Raw genomic sequence first — 18,277 nt, forward strand, 5'->3', positions numbered from 1 at the left:
ACAATGTACTGTACAATATTGTAGGACTTTACGTGTTTCAGTATTTAGGAAAGAAAAATAAACCATAAACATTGAAATAGAAAAACTGAACAGATTTTGTGCTGCTTTTTACTTACAAGCTTTGTGGTACCTTGGCTCATATAAAATACCCAGCCAACAAAAACACACCAGAGAGATCAACCAGGAAGACGGGGAGAGATCTCAGAAGAAGAGGGCTTGCTGCCAAGTGTCCCGCTCAGAGAGAATGGCAAAGCTAAAGTCAGTTTATCTGCGTGCAAACAGCCAAAACATGACCAAGCTGGCCTTGTCCCCCTACTTAGAGAATGTGAAAACCATACGCTGCTTCTGGGAGATGAAGTTTGAAACAGAGGTATCCATGCATCTCATGAATTCAATATGAAATATACTCAGGCGTATGTCAAAGAGTGCTGATCAATTTTGTCTTTTTGAGTCTGCAGGAGCACCAGAAGAGGGTGGTAAAAGTGACCTTTTTTAAATAACAGGAATGCTAAAAGGTGAACTGGTGCATTTACTAATCTGTTTAATACTCAACAGAAACCAGACTGCTGCCGCTTTCTTCATAGTGAAAATAACAAATTTTAGACCGCTTTGACACATATTTTTAGCAATGATGACTGTCAAAAACAACATAGCACGACACCATTATGTTGATCACCTACTCAGAACACATACGTGCCAATTAAGAGCAATTGGGAACTTTGAATAAATGCATTTTATCAATGGTATATTGTCAATTGTGACATCCAACGTGTGCCAAAAATAGTGTAAAACATGTAGTCTGGGATTCAACTAAACCAATACTGCAGATGTAACATAAGTAGTCCAATATAAAGCAAACAGAGACATTGTGAGTAATCAAAGACAAGTTTTATTTTCTTCATGGCAGCCAAGAGATTCATATGATCAGCGAGATCAAAGCTCCCATTCAAAAGGGAGGTTATTATTTTATTTGGCAGAGCTGGCGGTGAAGCCAGAGGAGGCCAGGGAGATTTCTACACATGACGTTGTTGCGATTGGCCACTTTCAGCCATAGTATGAAATCCTGGGGGTCGTGGCCATGTGGCTTTCACAGCCAAAGTGTCGTTGTTGCACCATATAGATTATGCGGTTTAGTTTAAAAGTCCTCAAACATCCCTAATCTAATAAGTGATATATGCTTTAAAAGTTCATTTGGATTGGCATTTAATAATGTTGATATAATGTTATTTACACAGTAATTCAGGGTTGAAAAAAAGAATCTAAGTTAAAATAATTGCCTCAGTTGAGGCCCCATGGGATAGTCTGTGTGACATTTGGAACAGTAATCCAACGGTATAGGCTATTTATTTACATCACATCCACGTGTCGGTGTCAACAGGGAGACTAGACCCCCCCTATCGCAATTCTCTCACTTTTCAGTGTCAGTACTATGTTGAAAAATTAAGAATAAAGGTCCTGCTTTGTGGTGACCATGGTAAGATTAGATAAAGGGAGGATGTGTCAGAGGGAGCTTGTCTCTTGGCACCTGTCACTCTTGTGTCATGAGGACAAACTCCTTGTCCTCTGGCTCTAAGTGTGGATGGGAGCGGGGGGTTAACTGAATTAACAGAGGCTGTGGAGGATAGTGTAGTATTAATATTTGGGCGGTCCGTACTTAAAGAAGGAGCTGTCATCTCTTCTTACTCACCACTTGAGACTCTTCTCCCTAAGCTCCCAGAGGTCCTTTGTAGAGGGATAAAGAGTAAAGTAAAAGCCATGGAGAACTTTGTCACAGGCTGGGGCATTTGGCTAGTGAACAGCATGTGTCTGGTGGCCTCCTATCTCTGGAGCCGGCTGTGCAATTTTCTCTGCTACAGGAGGAGGCACAGAGCATCCGCTCCACCTGCCGTTAAGGTATATAAGGCTGTTTAAATTGTTAAATAACACTGACACTTTGTTGTTGTCTGAAAAGGAACATAACAAGAATACTGACCTCATAACAATGGCATTTTTTGGTCTAGTAGGGCTATCAATATTTTACATTTTCACTTTTGTATCGTACCGTTCTTACACCAAGAATTCCTGAAACGATCACATGTGTATGTTGAACATCTAGATGAGTCAAAGACAATTTTTCATCTTTGAGGACATAAGTTATATTATATTCTTTTATATTGAAAACCACTTAATTTTATTGTTACTACGGAAAGAATACACAACAAAAGATCACTTGTGTCAGTACTTTTCTTGATGTGACACCTGGGTTTGTTCCTCAGACAAGCACAACAGATGCATGCTTGCATGTTAGTTTTTAACAGCCATTAATATTAGTCGGCCTACGTTTTTGTACTTAATTAGGTCAATTTGACTGGCACAATAAATGTATTTTGCATTACTCAAACACGTAATGGTTAAATATTTTTTGGGGGGCTTTTATTGCCCATAGTGACAGGACAGATTAGGTTTAGGATAGTGGGAGAGAGAGGGGGATGACATGCAGCAAAGGGCTACAGGTCAGAACCAAACCTGTTGCTGCTGCGACAAGGACTAAACCGCAGTATGGGGCGCATGCTCAACCAGGTGAATTTACCAGGTTCCCCTGGTTAGAAATGTTTACATAATTTATTATGTATTTAAATGATAAATTAATTAATTTATGTGATTTATTCTTTTTTCTTGTCTAATTATAATTGCTTCATATATTTAAGTTTTGTCTATAAACTTGTAAGCACTTCATTTTATTACTTAATAAGTAATCTTTGTGTACTTTTGCACTCACTTTTCCAAGTCTCCTCTAGCTAAATGTCACATCTAATTGAATTAGTTAGATCAACACATTGTGGGTAATGCTTTAAGCAGTTATGTGATACTATATGTGAAAGGTGAGACTTGTTATTCTGATCCAGCATGTTTTGAAATGTTATGGATAGCAGCAAGAAGAACAAAACTTGAGATAAGGAAGGGATGTTCATGAGCGCAGATTTGAGATGATCTGCTGTTAGAGTACAGTGAGCTCTAGCGGTGGAGACTAACAGGCACACTGCAGTGTTTCACTGTGAGGAACCACGTGTTTTTGCTGCCATCTAATGATCTTCACATTGCTTCTGTGATGTAACATTGCTTCATGGTGACATTGCATGTAGTCAGAAAAGCAACAGGCCTAAAACCTAAAAAAGATCAGTGCAACAAGCTTTTCTGCTGAGGAATAATCAGCATTTCATTGGCCTTTAATATCTGTTGCTCACTATGATATTTATGTTAGGATATCTGTTTCAGGTCTTTGTTTTCATCAAAAGCTCAACCTCACTTGAGCTGTTTCAGTGTTGAATGTTTTTTTATGCTGCTGAGAGAATTCTGCCTCTGTATAAATATACATTTCACAAATAAGTAAATACACATATATACTGTGTCTAAATGCTGTGACAGTAAACCTCAGAGACAAGTCAAAGCCCTCTCACCCTCTCTTGTTTCCATTCCTCACTTGGCATTTTGGAGATCCACACTGACATTTACTGTTGTCCACCCACGATCATGTAACTAAGCTTTCTTTGCGTTCTCTCACTAACTTTTAATACCCTTTAAGACATCCTCAATGTAAGACGCTTCTTATGTTTCCACACTGATAATAATAGTGCTTCTGGGAATATCTTCCTCAAGTACAGGCGTTGTACTTAACTGAGATTATTTCTCAAGAACAAGTTAGATTAACTGTGCTGAATAAACATACAAGTTCTATAGGAGCTCTTTGACATTACTCTGAACAGCGCTCACCTACATGAGTGTGTCAATCTTTCTTTAACAACTTAATTACACTTAATCTTTGTGAAAAACAGTGATGGACCATAGAGCTGAAACAATTAGGTAAATGTTGTGAATATTATGAAAACACATATTTGCTAGTCGGACGTTATCTTGGGCTCTAAGAAATTGTCACAGCCGTTTTCTTTACTGTTTTTGGACATCTTTATTTATCAAACGAGTAGATCAACAATGAAAATAATCCTGAGTTTAAATCCTAATACAACAAAAAGTACCCATTCTCCCTAACAATCGTCTTCTCTGCAGTACATGTGTATGCTTGCATGACTAAAACACTGTCACAACACTCACACAATCTTTTCTAGCTTGTGAGCATGTATTGCGCTGCTTGTTTCTATAGATGTAACTTTTTGTAACCTCTTTGAAAACTAAAAGTTCCACTAGCTACCGTGCAGTAGAATTGAAGTGGAGTGGAGTTTCCCTTTAAATCTAACTTTTCAGCTCCAAGGTCTCACTGTCTGTGCTTTACACAGATTCACAATGCCACCTGCTGTTCAAAATAAAAGCTGAGCTAGTGAGTAACTGGACATTTTCACATAATTTACTGCTTCTGAGCGTGTCCAAACCCAAAAGGCATCAGTGCCTATCCTTTGATAATGTCTCGACATATGGATACTTTAACTTGGATTCTACAAGGCAAACACATGCACACATGTATGCATGTATGTGGGGGAGTTAATGTATTCAATCAGCATAATGCAGTCTAATGTAACTGTAATAACCTTTATGAGCAGATCTCAAATGTCTGTCAAAGTGCAGCAGCAGAATGTGTTTACATGCCAAGAGAAAACATGAGAGGGAAAGAACAGAAGAGATGTCTTAGACATTAGCGCGAGGAGTTAAGTTTCACTGCCGCCACACACATTTGAGCCCACAAGTTTTCCAAGAGAAAGCATAGCCAGAGCTGGCAGGCTGTGCAATGTGTGAGTGGAGATTGGAGAGGTGACTGGACAGTAGCCACAGCACACAGCCCCGGTGCCTCCCAGGACATTGTGTTCTCTGTTAGTAAGGTGGTGCTCAATTTCAGTTCACCTTGTTCCGGTGCCAAATAAATAGCCTAAAACAGAGGGCTACACAGGCCACATTATTCATCCAAACAGTGTAATAGCTCACAATTAATCATTGTTCAGAAAAAGATGGTGCATGATGATGCAAGAAAGATGCATTGATGTGTATTTTTTTTGCCTTTTTTACTCACAGGAGGTTGTATATAGGAAATGCCATCTGGCTCAACTACTTTATTTGGTCTTTAACACTTTCCTGTGGCCTTCATTTATTTTGCTACAACCGTGTCTTTATATCAAATGTCCTCATAATCATGATATAATCATCCTTATTGACCTATAATAATCAAAATTTTATTAAATTTATTTTTTATTTAAAAAATTGCAATCCCTGTTTTGAATGCGAAAATGCCAAATATTCTCTGGTCCCAGCTTCTCAGATGTGAAGAGATGCTGCTTTTCTCTGTCCTGTATCATTGTAAATGTAATAACTTTGTATGTTAGACTTAGTCAGACAAGTAATATTTTTAAAAGAAGTCAGCGCTCCTGGGGAAACTTTGATGATGATTTTTTCCTCTAATTTGGGACATTATATAAACAAAAAAAATTATCGAGTTATGGAGAAAATTATTGACAAAATAATGAACGAATATCATTAGCGCCTGCCACACTATTTATTATGACACTGATAAGATAGATAGATCGATAGATAAATAGATAGATAAATAGATAAATAGATAATGTTTCATTAGGGTTTAAAGATGCATGTTGACCTTTAGAGATTGAAGTTTTACTATTTAAAGGAGTTAATCCTGATGCTGTGTATCATTTTACCATTTTTTTCTACTCTTGACGTCCGTCAGTCAGTAGGCGTTCAAACCGCAAGGTCAGCCAGGCCACACACAGACATAAAATTGTTACCTCCAACCATCCTAATAATTCGGCTGTTATTAACCAAACAACATTTTAATCATGCACGAGTAGACTGGGCAGTGATTTTTCACCTGACACCTTGTGTGCTCAGTCTGTGTGTACACATACTTGTGCTTGCCAAAGAAGGTGAGCGAGGACTATGAGCACAGCTCATGAGGCTGTTACTTTCTTTGGCGTTGGTTTCACTGTGAAGTGTAAGTGATATAAAAACGATATTTGCTTTATGTAATAAGGGTCAGAGGTCAAGGGGTCTTTTAATATCCCCGCAGTATTTAGTAACCTTAAAGTACCCCCCCACCTCTAAGCGATTAAATGTAGTCACACATGCTATACTGTCACGTGCAGCAGAACAGCAATTGTAACCATTCTGTTTGGCAAATTGTTTTTCTTTTCGCAGAGTAATATTTACATTATTCTTGCTGCTTGCCTGTCTGTTCCACGCTCACCACTGCATAAGAAAGTTGACACAACATGCTACAAATGACCCACGGTATCTGTCATCTGTTGGCATGCAAGGACAGGTGTGAGCGTCCCTGTCTCTCCACGAGTGATTGATGGTTGATTTGGCTCCCATCTGTTTGTGCCCCATAAGAGTCACTTGTTCTTTTCCGCTGTAGCCGTCTTGAGGGAAAGAGAAATATGCAAGCTGGTGTGGTGACTTGTCACTAAACACGCTGACAGGTAGCCCCCTTCATTTTCCTTCCACTCACCTTACCCCACTCGACTCCTCTTTAGCTGCCAAGTTCACTGCTCCTCCTAGTGAGGGGGAGTTTGGCTGGGGCCACTGCGGCTCAGTTTGCAGTCTTCGTCCCTGTTGTCAAAAGTATTTTATGGTGGCTTGAGCATATTTGGATTCCTCTATTATCCATGAATTTTTGTGGTAAAATCTAAATGGCTACGTTTGCCAAAATTGTTGGGAAATAGTTTGAGGAACCAAGTTGTAGTAGGTCAGTGTTTGCTTAGGAATTTAATATCTGTATATATCCTGTCTGTTGACATGAACACGTGCATATTTTGGTTCATAGGGAACATGGATTACGGTCATATTACAAGGGCTAAGTTAAAATGGATCCCTTACTCTAGTAAGAGAGGTTATTGGTGGATGTTTTTGTCAGTGAGTAGGCATCATATAAATCATCCGTGTCACCCATCTCTTCTTTCAGTGGACGGGCTCAACATCTTACTGTAGGTCCCCCTAGCCAGAAGCCACTTGGTTCTTCACATTTCCCCCGGACACTGAGTGCAAGTTCCAGGCATTCGAGAGATAAGGAGAGAATTTGCATTGCAACATGGTTCTCATTCACAATTGTACACAGACAGAACCCACATTCAGCTGTTCCAAATAACCAGCAGCAATCACACTTTTCAATGCCAGGAATATTATTTTTATATTACTTTTTCATTGTCAACTCAAAAAAAAAAAAATCTCTCTCTTTACTTTTAAAAGCTCCTTCCCTTTTTTGGACACCTGTGTTGTCCACTCAATAATGTAGACCAGGCGTGTCAATCTGTCACAAGGAGTTTATGTTACTGCCATTTGAATAGGAAAAATTGTAAAAATGAATGAGCATAGTCACACTTGTCTTACACACTGAAGAAGTTCTGTGTACAGTGACCATTTTGACACCTAGCATGGCAGTGACGGTAGTGGGCTCAACACTTGAATGCTCTCAAATGTCTCATAGCCCAAGCAGTGCCAAGCCCCCACCCCAAACACTTGACCCCTGCTGACGTAGAGGCTGTCCATTTACATTTAGGGACACCGGCTCACTCCATTCTTAATACGGTTTCTAGTGTGGAGAGCAGCAGTCGCCAGGTATAAAGATTGGCTTAATACTAGTCAGAGCTCATTTGACTTGAGTTTTAGACATTAAAAAATCTTTATTAGCATTGCTTGTGATGTCAAAAGAAAAAATCTCGGAGCACTTCGGTTTCAGTTTTCTGTATCTTTATTAGTTTGCACACCAACAGTGAGCACCAAAGGGTAGAGCTGGCTACGATTTTCAAAAAAAACTTTTGGTCTGTTTCACAGACGTTATTGGTCCTATTTTTGTCTACGGTTGGTGTCTTAACGTGATTCACCAGAAGCAATGAGTTCCTTGGTAATGAATACTGTAGGAGATGGCAACAGCACAAGCTTTGACCTTATCCAAAATCGGATTGAGTCACTTAGCAGCAAAATGGACAAGCTCATCAACATTCAAGAAAAGGTCCTCAACCGACTGGATGGGATGTCTCAGGACATTGACTTAATTGAAAAGGATATGGAGAATCTGAGGGTGGACAAGGAGGAGATCCCTCTCCCACCCAAGATGGTGAACCAGACTAAGGTCATGGGGCGAGAGGTGAGGGAGATATGCCAGGAGATGAGCACCATAATGTCGGCGGTGAACCAGCGTTCCGAGCAGCAGGCTCAAAAGCTTGAAGGGATGGAAAAGCTGGTCCTCAGCATGCAGCAGATGATCAGCTTCATTGGGGAGACGGTGAAGAATTCCAGGGTTATGGAACTGTTGTTCAAAGGCCCTACTATTCGGAAGGGCTCCAAACCTAAAGACAATAAAGGCAAGCAAACCGTTAAGAGGAAATCATCTACAGACACAATAAACAAGCTTGACAAGGTGAGACTAAGAGCCCCCAAAAAAAACATGTTCTTCAGCTGTGTAACTGTATAGCCAAATGTATTATATGTTGGAGAAACATAATCCAAATTTTGTTATTGTTGATTATGGGTTTAATATTTTGCCAGTTTAGATTATAAACGTAAGTTTTTAAGTTTGTATCGCCAGATATCATAGCCCTTCCATCACTGATGACATCTAGTCTTGTTCTCTAGTGTTGCAAAATATATGAGTTTGATTTCTTAGATCTCGCAAATATAGATCTTAGATGTTGTTGTTCTTGAAAGAACATGTGGAAATAATCACAGCAGCAAAGCTGGCTACTCCAATAGCTCTCTTGCCTATGAATGTGACATGTCTTGTGTGTTAAATACCCCATATTTTGGGACTGGGTTAAAAAAGGTAGTTTCTGGGATTTGGCATGTTTACACTAGCCAACTGCTCATTGAAGGTAAAGCAATTAAGAATGCTAATGTTACTGTGTTATGTAATCTACTGCACAATAAACATGTCACTTTTAGCTTATATAAAACCCCAATTTAACTCACATTTGTAGTTGTTGGCTCTCTGCCCATGCTGCGTAGAACACAACCTCCTTGGCATGAGGCTCACTCTGGAACCCCCCCGACAGGGCCACAAGACGTGACCCCAGGGGTCAAATGGGAGTGACCCAGGTTAGAAATGTTGTTTTTGGGGCTGCAGTGTTTACGGTCCCTGATAAATGAACAGTAAATAAAAATCAAGAAAAGCGCTTTAAACCCTTCAGCTCACCAGGAGTCAGGTGTTAAATTGTGATGAGTCAGTCTTTTTTCTCCCCTTCTCTCGTCTCACACTGACAAGTCACATTACTGCCTTGAATCTGACACTGTTCACGGGGCTTGCTTGTGTCCATTGCAATGCTAGGCCAGTTGAGAAATGGTGTGTTTTACATCACTAGTTTCCAGTGGTTACCCTGTGTTATAGTGGGAATTGCCAAAATGCTAAGCCATGTGATTCTTGCTAATTGCTTAACTTCCTGCAATGGAAAAATAGCTCTTCATAACATTTCATTCTAAACATATTTATCCTGCTGATAGTGCTGTCAAAGCACCTTTGATTTAGAGCTTCCAGTAAATGTCTCTATATAACGCATGCAGTGTTTCAGGAGTTGCCGGTGTTGATTCGGAAAAGTGAAAAAAGGGGCTTACTCTAGCTCACCCTGTAAGAGGGTTCGCCCCATGTTTGCCGAGTCCTGCAGCGGCACAGGTTTGACTCGGACCTGCTGCTCTTTGCTGCTCATCATCCCCCATCTCTCTCTCCCCCTTTCATGTCTCTCCGCGGTCATTACATAATTAAGGGAAAAGCCCTGAAAAAATAAATACAAATAAATGACCCTGTACAAAGGGCACTAAGTGCTGCTTGGCATTAAAAGCATGAGTTGCACTTTCACCAACAACCAAAGCATCTTATCACCACACTCCTATCATTTGCGTAATGGGAGTTACATCTCTTTTCCTATGACCTACTACTAGCAAAGAGCAAATTCATCTGCATGGTTGTGACATCTGGTAATTATATACTTGAAGGAATATTTATGTCATCATAGTGCACAGTGTACAACAGTGAGGTTTTAAATTAAGACATCAACAGTTTAATTCTAGCCAATTCATAGTTTGGATCATAACGTTGTGGCTGGATAACATCCTGATGATTAATGACCACATACCAGACTGATTGCTTCCGTGCAACTCACATTTCAGGGAATTTCTGTGGTCGTCAGAGCACCTGTCAGGGGGTTTCTCCATCTTCCTCCACCTCCAGAGGTGTGACATATTGTACCGTATATATCATAACTGCTGTTAGTATGGCCTCCTCACACATTCCCCCAATCAGAGGTTTGAACTTCAGAAAACACTGCTGTCACTGCACTGGAAATATCCCCCTTGCAGTTTACCTCACGACAGCGTTCGGAGAACGAGTGTGTGACACCCCAGGTTCCAGATAGGTTTTTCCATGCTAACCTGATGAGAGAGTGTTTAGTGAGTTCCCTTAGCTGAGAAATTTGAACAACAGCCTACACTCGCTTGTAATATTTTCCGCTCAGGGTCAGCATTGCATTCCATCGCTGAGTGCGACAACTGATAAGCTATAAATTCACTGCCCTGCTGCTGTCTATCCGTCCGCCATGAATAATCAAAAGCATGCAAGTCAGTCTGTGCATGGCGACATGCTTTTGTCATTGTTTTATCTGCCATTAAATTATTAATTTGATGTTTGATTCATTTGTTGCATTGTGTGTTTTACATGTGACCCTGCCTCCATCAAATCAACCTGTCATGATCATTTGCTTGAATCGTTTATTAGATTTTGGATTCATGTTGTGTGTATTACATGGGACGCTAACTTGATCATATCAACCTCCTTGCTCTTTCATTGACATCCATTCCTAATGTGTGATATTTCTTCCATTCCATGTGCATTCTTATAACCCTACTAAGCATTGTCATCTTGTCTCTTTACTAGAAACCTACCTCTAATAAAGCCAGTAAAGGGAAACAAGGGATAACACCTGCATGTGAGCCCAGTTCTCCTCAAACTTCTTCCAAGATAAAGCTCCATGGACCAAAGCATTTCCTCGCCTCTCGCAAATGTGGAAACTTTGTAGGTTTATTGCTTCTGTATCTATACAGGAACCTGTCTTTTTATTTGTTATATGTAAGTATGTGCTTTTTGCTTGTGCTTTTTGTCTTCACACTGGTGACTTGTTCTTCATGTTTTAGCTCAAAAGGCTGCCTCCATACTCTGAATATTATAACGCTGATTTTCTTGACAAGAAACATGTAACACTGCACTTATACTTACCAGAGCTAGAATGAAAAACATTTAAATTTTTATTTTAGTGTGTGACCTAACTGAATTGTTTATTTTACATTATAAGGAATATTAAAGTAAAGTTCTTGCAAAGAAGAAAAAACTTCTAAACGTCACAATATTTGTTTACCTTTAATAACACTTTAACTGAGATTTAATGTTGAAATATTGTCCATCTTTTGACTGTTTTCTTATTTCTATTTCACAGTTAAAGGACCACAAAGGTAAAGATGGGACAGACAAGCCCCCTTTGAGCCCCAGGGGTCCAAAAGCTCAAAATAAGATGAAGCCTCCGGACACAGCAGGTGCTGAGATCCACATTCTGTTAATTCTAATAATTAACAGTAAATGATTCAAATAATCAGCAAGACACAGCAGCAGCAACATATCAATACAAACATGACTTTGCACTCAGAGCTTTCTCAAGAAAAGCATCTTACTATGTTATTATGTGAGTGATATTCTATTACATATACAGCAATGGCCTACTGGCAATTACACTCTTGACACAGAAACCAAGCTCAGAAAGTCAGAGTAAAATGGGCAAGCTCATAATGCACCCTATAACCTTTAACAGCATATAACAAGTTGTGGGATATTAAATCCAAATCCTGTGATGATTTGTTGTAGAACACATCTCCTTGAAGAAGCAGATGTTGCTACTTGAAGAGGTGCAGAAACTCAACAAGGAGAATGCAGAAAAATCTTGTCACCAGCTCACTCCTGGATCTCTGGATCTGGAGGCCGGAGTGTCCCCTGAAGAGAAAGATCAACAACCTGACGCTCCTGCTTGCAACTTGGTAGACTACCTGCGTGAAGATTGCCAAGTGGCTGAGACACACGAAGAAGAGGTTTTGGTTAAAGAGAACGAACCCAAGCTCAATGTGGAGGGTGTAATGAAAGAGAAAGAGGAAGAAAAACTCTCAGTGGAAAAGAAGGAGGAGGTTGCTTCTCCTGATGAAGAAGTAGCCCATGCCCCGGAGTGCCCTGCTGCCCATGAGGATGAAAAAGAGCAAGCCCCTTCAAGGTACTTTATGTTTAACCCCAATAAGAGCAATCCATTAATCTGCAACACATAAGTTGATAAAATAGTAAAATAACACTTTTACTTTTTTATAATCACCTAATCATAGCAATCTTGCGATTTAAAATTCAAACATTGCATTTTAAGTAAGAATTAGCAGATTTTTTAATGTTATTGTTAATTGAATATTTTTGTGAACAAGAAAAACAGTTGATGATGTCACCTTGTGCTCTGGGAAATCCTGATGGATACTTTTACAGTTCTCCAGTTTTATTGATAAAAGATTAATCAAGAAAGAAATTGGCAGATTACACATTAGAATACAAAACTATTACGTTTGTTCCTTTAATAATTGTCCTCAATCTTTTTAATTCAGCAGGCTAATTAATCTGTTGAGAGTACCTGCATATAAACCATTAGCAAGATAAATTGAACTATACACAGCTAATGCATGCAAGGTTATAATTTGTTATTAGCCATGGCCTGTTATTTGTACTGTATGTATATCAACCAGACATTTCATTGACATTATGACCTAATTCTTAAAGGTGTTGTTTGATTCAATTTTATATAAATTTAGTTTCCCCCAAACATGCCTTTAGCAGCTGTACCAGACACTACACAAGCTGTAATGACACAAACAAACCCCAACAAACACACCACAACTTTTTTTTCCAGCTGTGATGACCACAAAGATGCCTCTCCATCGCCAGAGACCGCGCAGGACCAGAAATCAGAGGTCAGCACCACAAGTACAAAGTTCTGTGCGACCGAGGAACACTTTGCAGTGGAGGAAAACACAAAGAGCCAAGAGGAGGAGAAGAAGGAAGACAATGAGGAAGAGGAGGTGGAGGATGAGGAGGAGGAGGAGGAGGAGGAGAAGAAGCTTGACTCTGAGGGCTGGGCAGTCTTCCGGGCAGATGGAATTGAACTCCAGTTTGACCTAAAACAAAGGGTGGGGAGAGAAAGAAGAGAAAAAGATGCAGAAATGGATTCCAAAAAGGAGGATGATGAAAATGTAGAGCGGTACTTTATTGGTGAGTCAGGACTCCTTGACACTAATCATGGCTAATTAATTAATTAAGTTTGAACCCAGTTTAAGTCCACTGTAATTACAACATTTAAAGTATTCCGTTATTGCTGATTGAAAAAAATACTATTAGCTGATACATGGGTCTGATTATGTAAATTCACAATTATTGTCATTATTGACCTGAAAAAATCCAGTACTTGTCGAGCTATATTTCCTACTATAAATGCTTTCTAACTGTCTTCATGGAGGATCTTTGAATGCTGAGTCGATACGGTACAGTAGTGTAAGGGAAAACAATGACAACAACAACTGTGCCATGGCACCTTCATGCACAGTGTGCTAACTTGATTATAGCAGCATGCACCCTTTCAAACGCCTCACTGTAATTAATTAACAATGAAGCTCCTATGTTCTCACAATTCTTAACCTATTAGAACTTATCAAAAGAGATTATATCCTTTCTTTGCTTCCCCCATCCCACTTTAGACACCTCTCCGCCGCCAGCGGCTCCTTTTAATCACCACACTGTTTCTGCCAAGCCCAACCAGATCATCAACTTCTACACCATCAACTGGCAGGAGGTCCTGGGCGGGTGAGCGCCGTACTTCTCAAATCTCTGTGTCATGTAAAAAAATGAAAGCTATTGATGACCAGTTGATCTGTCCCAGATCAAAGGGTGAGGGTTAGAAATAGGTTCCCATAAAGCTTAATTGCGTAACTCTCTCCCTCTCCTCTCCTCTCCTCTCCCCTGGTTCATAACTCCAGAGTCACGGCAGTTATTTTTACTTCGGGACAGAGTGGTATGTGAAACTGTATCCCTGGTGCCAGCTGGTAGCTAATCACTAAGTGTTAATCCAAGTCTTCAAAGAGTAGACGCAGCCCAGCTCAGACTAAATGAAATAACAGATTAAGCTCAACAGTGTCCTAAAACCTCTCCGTTTGACGGAAGATCCGTTTTTGATTTATCATGGAAACATAAAACACTGTCTCTGTCCAGTTTCACAGCTGTTTCTAGGCCTCTAGGATGTAGGATTTGAGGTGTTAGAGTTGGCAACTGTTACCAAGCAACCATTTTTTTTTGCTCTGCTTCTCTTCAAGGGGTCGTTTTGGCCAGGTGCACAAATGTGTTGAAAACTCCTCCGGTCTCACTTTGGCAGCGAAGGTCATTAAAGCCAGGAGTCTGAAAGAAAAGGTACAGCCCCTAATGTTCAGTGTCATTATAATGAATTATGCTATTTTGATACTACAGTGAGAGCCACACCACATGATATAAAAAGCAAGGGGCCCGATATTCAGTACATACTAGTGCACTACAAGGCCTCTTGGAACAGAAGCAATGGGAATACTTCTCACCTAGGTGAGAAATATTTGACCTAGAAGAGAAGATGCATTGTCTCATAGCAGAGAACAGCTGACCCCTCTCATCGTCCGTTTGTGTATTTGCTCGCGTGTCTGTGTGTTTTTCTGCATCGGTGTCTGTTTGTCTGCTTCGGCATCTGTCTGTCCATCTGCCTCCGCCTGTGTTTTTGGTAGGAGGTGGTGAAGAATGAGATCCAGGTCATGAATAATCTGGACCATGCCAACCTGATCCAGCTCTATGCAGCTTATGAGTCAAGGAATGACATCATCCTTGTACTTGAATAGTATGCTCCTTCTTTTATATCTTCAGCACATAATGTTTATTTTTTCTTTCAAAACAGCGTATACCAAGTTGTTGTTCTTCATAGTCTTTAAACTAGAGTTACTAAAATGTCCAATAGACTTTTGGTTACGTTTGTTTGACAAATTTATTCATAGTGTGTATAATTATGCTAAAATAAAACAATACTGTAGATGTAAAATGCTTTACATTTTGGGTAGTTCAGTGTTTTTTTTGTGTGCATTTTGTCTTTGACCTTAGTGTTGGTGGAGGGGAGCTGTTTGACAGGATCATTGATGAAAACTACACTTTAATGGAGCTGGACGCTGTTCTGTTCATCAGGCAAATCTGTGACGGCCTGCAGCACATGCACAAAATGTACATCCTACACTTGGACTTAAAGGTAACAAAGTCACTTCTAGTTATTGTACTATTGTACCAATCAATCAACCAACCAATCAATCAATCAATTAATCATTCAATTGCTTCAAATTTCAGCCAGAAAACATTCTGTGTGTGAGCAGAGTCACGAATAAGATCAAAATCATCGACTTTGGCCTTGCCAGGATGTAAGTACCTGCATCTGCTTCTATTTTATTGAGCTGCATTGACTGCTATATAATGGAAATGTCCTTTTCCCCACATAGATATAAACCAAGGGAGAAACTGCGAGTGAATTTTGGCACTCCGGAGTTTCTTGCTCCTGAAGTCATCAACTATGACTTTGTGTCATTCAACACAGACATGTGGAGCCTCGGCGTCATCACCTACATGCTGTAAGTAAACACTCAAACACATTCACACACACTTATAAAGTCTAATGCTAATGACTGTGTGTCTGCATCCTGTTAGTCTGAGCGGTCTCTGTCCCTTCCTTGGCGACGATGACAACGAGACCCTGAACAACATCTTGGCCTGTAAGTGGAACTTTGAGGAACAAGAGTTTGTAGACACATCCGAGGAAGCCAAAGACTTCATCTCCAAACTCCTCATCGTGAATAAAAGGTATCCATCTTCTCATTCGGTTTCCCTGTGATTCTGTGTGTGCGACTGTACGTGTGTGGTGAATTTTTAACATAATATATATGTGCCATTGTGTTTGTCATCAGTTGGAGGATGGGGGCATCTGAGGCCTTGAGACATCCTTGGCTATCTGACCCAGTCCTTCATCATCATCTTCATACAAAGGTAGAACACAAAGTCCTTGCCTTCATGTATCATAAACAAACTATACAAATTACACAGGGTTTATTGAACTTAAAAAAAGTTAATTTCTTCAAAAATAATATTGAAACAATAATTATGGACAGCACTAAAATTCAACTTTCATTGTTCTTTAAAAATGTATGTTGCACACATTACATCATTCATATCACATTGACATTCCTAATATGTAGATATTTTTTTTATGTTGTGGAGAAGCTTACGTAAGTAAAATATGTCATTTAAAAAATAAACACAGATATAAAATCATGTTCATGTAACATGTTATGTGTCACTGTGCTTTACATTTGTTCTAATGAGTAATTATTAGTATTAATATATAATTGTCATGTTTTTTTCTTCTTCTTCATTTCACAGAAAACTATGTGCAGATCCCGGCGATCATCGTGCGTGCCCACCACTGATAGTTGAAGTTGGTCTGGTTTATTTACCCCCTTTACACTGAAAAATATGTACTTTGTTATTCTGTTTGACCAGTTACTTTTTTTATATCTGTAAAAAGAGATGATCACTTCAAACATTTAACCATCACAGGAAGAAAAAAACATCCACTAGGGGGAAGCATGTCTCAAATTTAGTGCAGAAACAAGACTGAGTACCTGCCTGTTACAGTATATACACAGAAAATGTGGCCTTCTGAGAGTTAATCATCACATTTACAGTACACTTTCTTTTTTTTTAGGGCTACAATGATGTGATAGCTTTAGCTGTGGCCACTTGGACCAACCCTTCTGTCCATGTAAATTACCTGAATATTAAGTCCATTCACCTGTGACATGGGCTAAAATTCTGGCTACCCCCGCAAACCTTATGCTGATCCACTGTTGTTGTGTTTATGTTAGCATTAGCAATATACAAAACAATGTACACTTTTTTTTTCAATTTGGATTAAAACATCAATAGTCCTGCCACGCATTAATTAGACTGTACTTTCGTAAAAAAATATTTTTCTTAAAGAAAGTACTCATGACTGCAATGGAAGACAAACAAAAGGTGAAAAAATAAGATTGTTGCCAAATCAAATGTTTAGGTTGTTTGTTTAAGATGTTTGTTATTTTTCATCCCCTCTTATACGGCATTTCAAACTGCTGGTTAGGTCATGGTCTGACCTGTATTTGTGTATTAGTGCTTAATTGTAATATCTACTTCATTTTGAAATATCCACTCAGTGAGCCACTCTCAATTATCTCTAACCAAAGAGATGCTTTTTCTGCTTTTGTATCAAGGTTATGGCATGATTGGTATTATGTGACTGTAATAATATGTGCTGCATTTCTCTCCTCTCAGCTACAAATATTATCCAATCGGAAGTTTAGATTTAAAAATTTAGATTTTCTTATATCTTAGGGGACATTGAATCAATAGGTCTCAATTAAATTGCTGGATGTGGACAGAGTGAAATTTCTGCTGTTGGTGTCATGAGCTGTAGTATGTGCACTTTATAATGTTATTTATTTCAACATAGATTATACATAAAGCTACCATAGTTCCGTTGGAATTTATGGCTTGGCGTGTGAGGTCAGATCTACCCATAATTCCTTCCTACTTCTGTTTCACGCTGCTTTGTCCCGGTGTTAATAAAGAAATTGTAGTTTTATTTATTGACAAACAAACACAGTACACGTCTTATCGGTTAAGTGTGTTATTTTTTATCTATTTTGCATGTATCTGAGTTTTATCAACCATTGAAGCTTGAACTAGATACACAGAGAAATATTTCTTTTGTTACTTACTTTTTTTAAAAACTCTTTTTCACTCATATTACTGCTACTGTAGAGGCTTTTTCCACAAAATCATATAAGTGCCTTCTGTGAAGGTTCAGTAAAACTAATACACTACCTATGTAATGTTGCCTAAGTTGATATAATTTTGTTAGCTCTACATTTATGTTGTTTTAATTCAACTCCATTATGAATGTTACATTAATTGTTGTTGAACACAGAGTGCTAGTGAAAGAAGCTGCTCACCGAGTGTTAACAATATCAAACTCAGCATGTATTTGTGAAGTGTGTACACATCCATTAAACTGAAATTGTGTATTAAATGAGAGTATGGTTCTGTTTATTACTGCTGTTCAGTTTCTGTTCCGTTTAATGACAAACGGTACAGCTGAGTGTTAAACAGATTAAAAGATAAAATAAAGATTAAACATTC

The 18,277-nt window shown here is 39.1% G+C and overlaps 1 protein-coding gene and 1 long non-coding RNA gene across 5 annotated transcripts in view; one reads left to right on the plus strand and one right to left on the minus strand.

Moving 5' to 3' along the window:
* Positions 1–18,277, minus strand: part of LOC117954416 — a 305,368-nt gene that overhangs the window by 184,766 nt on the left and 102,325 nt on the right. The window lies entirely within an intron of this gene.
* Positions 856–18,167, plus strand: mylk4a (myosin light chain kinase family, member 4a). Of its 4 annotated transcripts, none has more exons than XM_034888181.1 (18): positions 856–868; positions 2,688–2,691; positions 7,560–8,353; positions 10,856–11,047; positions 11,412–11,508; positions 11,834–12,230; positions 12,906–13,074; positions 13,108–13,264; positions 13,747–13,852; positions 14,359–14,452; positions 14,794–14,903; positions 15,161–15,302; positions 15,398–15,468; positions 15,547–15,675; positions 15,752–15,904; positions 16,009–16,087; positions 16,481–16,535; positions 16,806–18,167. In XM_034888181.1, the coding sequence occupies exons 3-17, from the start codon at positions 7,826–7,828 to the stop codon at positions 16,532–16,534; spliced, it is 2,478 nt and encodes an 825-aa protein (XP_034744072.1). In that variant the 5' UTR covers positions 856–868; positions 2,688–2,691; positions 7,560–7,825; the 3' UTR covers position 16,535; positions 16,806–18,167. The 4 variants fall into 4 exon arrangements, with proteins under 4 accessions (XP_034744072.1, XP_034744073.1, XP_034744074.1 ...); XM_034888182.1 differs by having other exon boundaries at positions 13,111–13,264; XM_034888183.1 differs by having other exon boundaries at positions 10,856–10,993.

Source organism: Etheostoma cragini, chromosome 12 (assembly GCF_013103735.1).
Source record: "Etheostoma cragini isolate CJK2018 chromosome 12, CSU_Ecrag_1.0, whole genome shotgun sequence".
Taxonomy (NCBI): domain Eukaryota; kingdom Metazoa; phylum Chordata; class Actinopteri; order Perciformes; family Percidae; genus Etheostoma; species Etheostoma cragini.

Excerpts from the sequence above, each read along its gene's own strand:
- mylk4a (XM_034888181.1), top strand. The coding sequence starts at position 7,826 with ATGAGTTCCTTGGTAATGAATACTGTAGGAGATGGCAACAGCACAAGC. Across the intron at positions 11,509-11,833 it reads GAAGCCTCCGGACACAGCAG|AACACATCTCCTTGAAGAAG; the intron begins GTGCTGAGATCC and ends GATTTGTTGTAG. Across the intron at positions 13,265-13,746 it reads TGTAGAGCGGTACTTTATTG|ACACCTCTCCGCCGCCAGCG; the intron begins GTGAGTCAGGAC and ends ATCCCACTTTAG.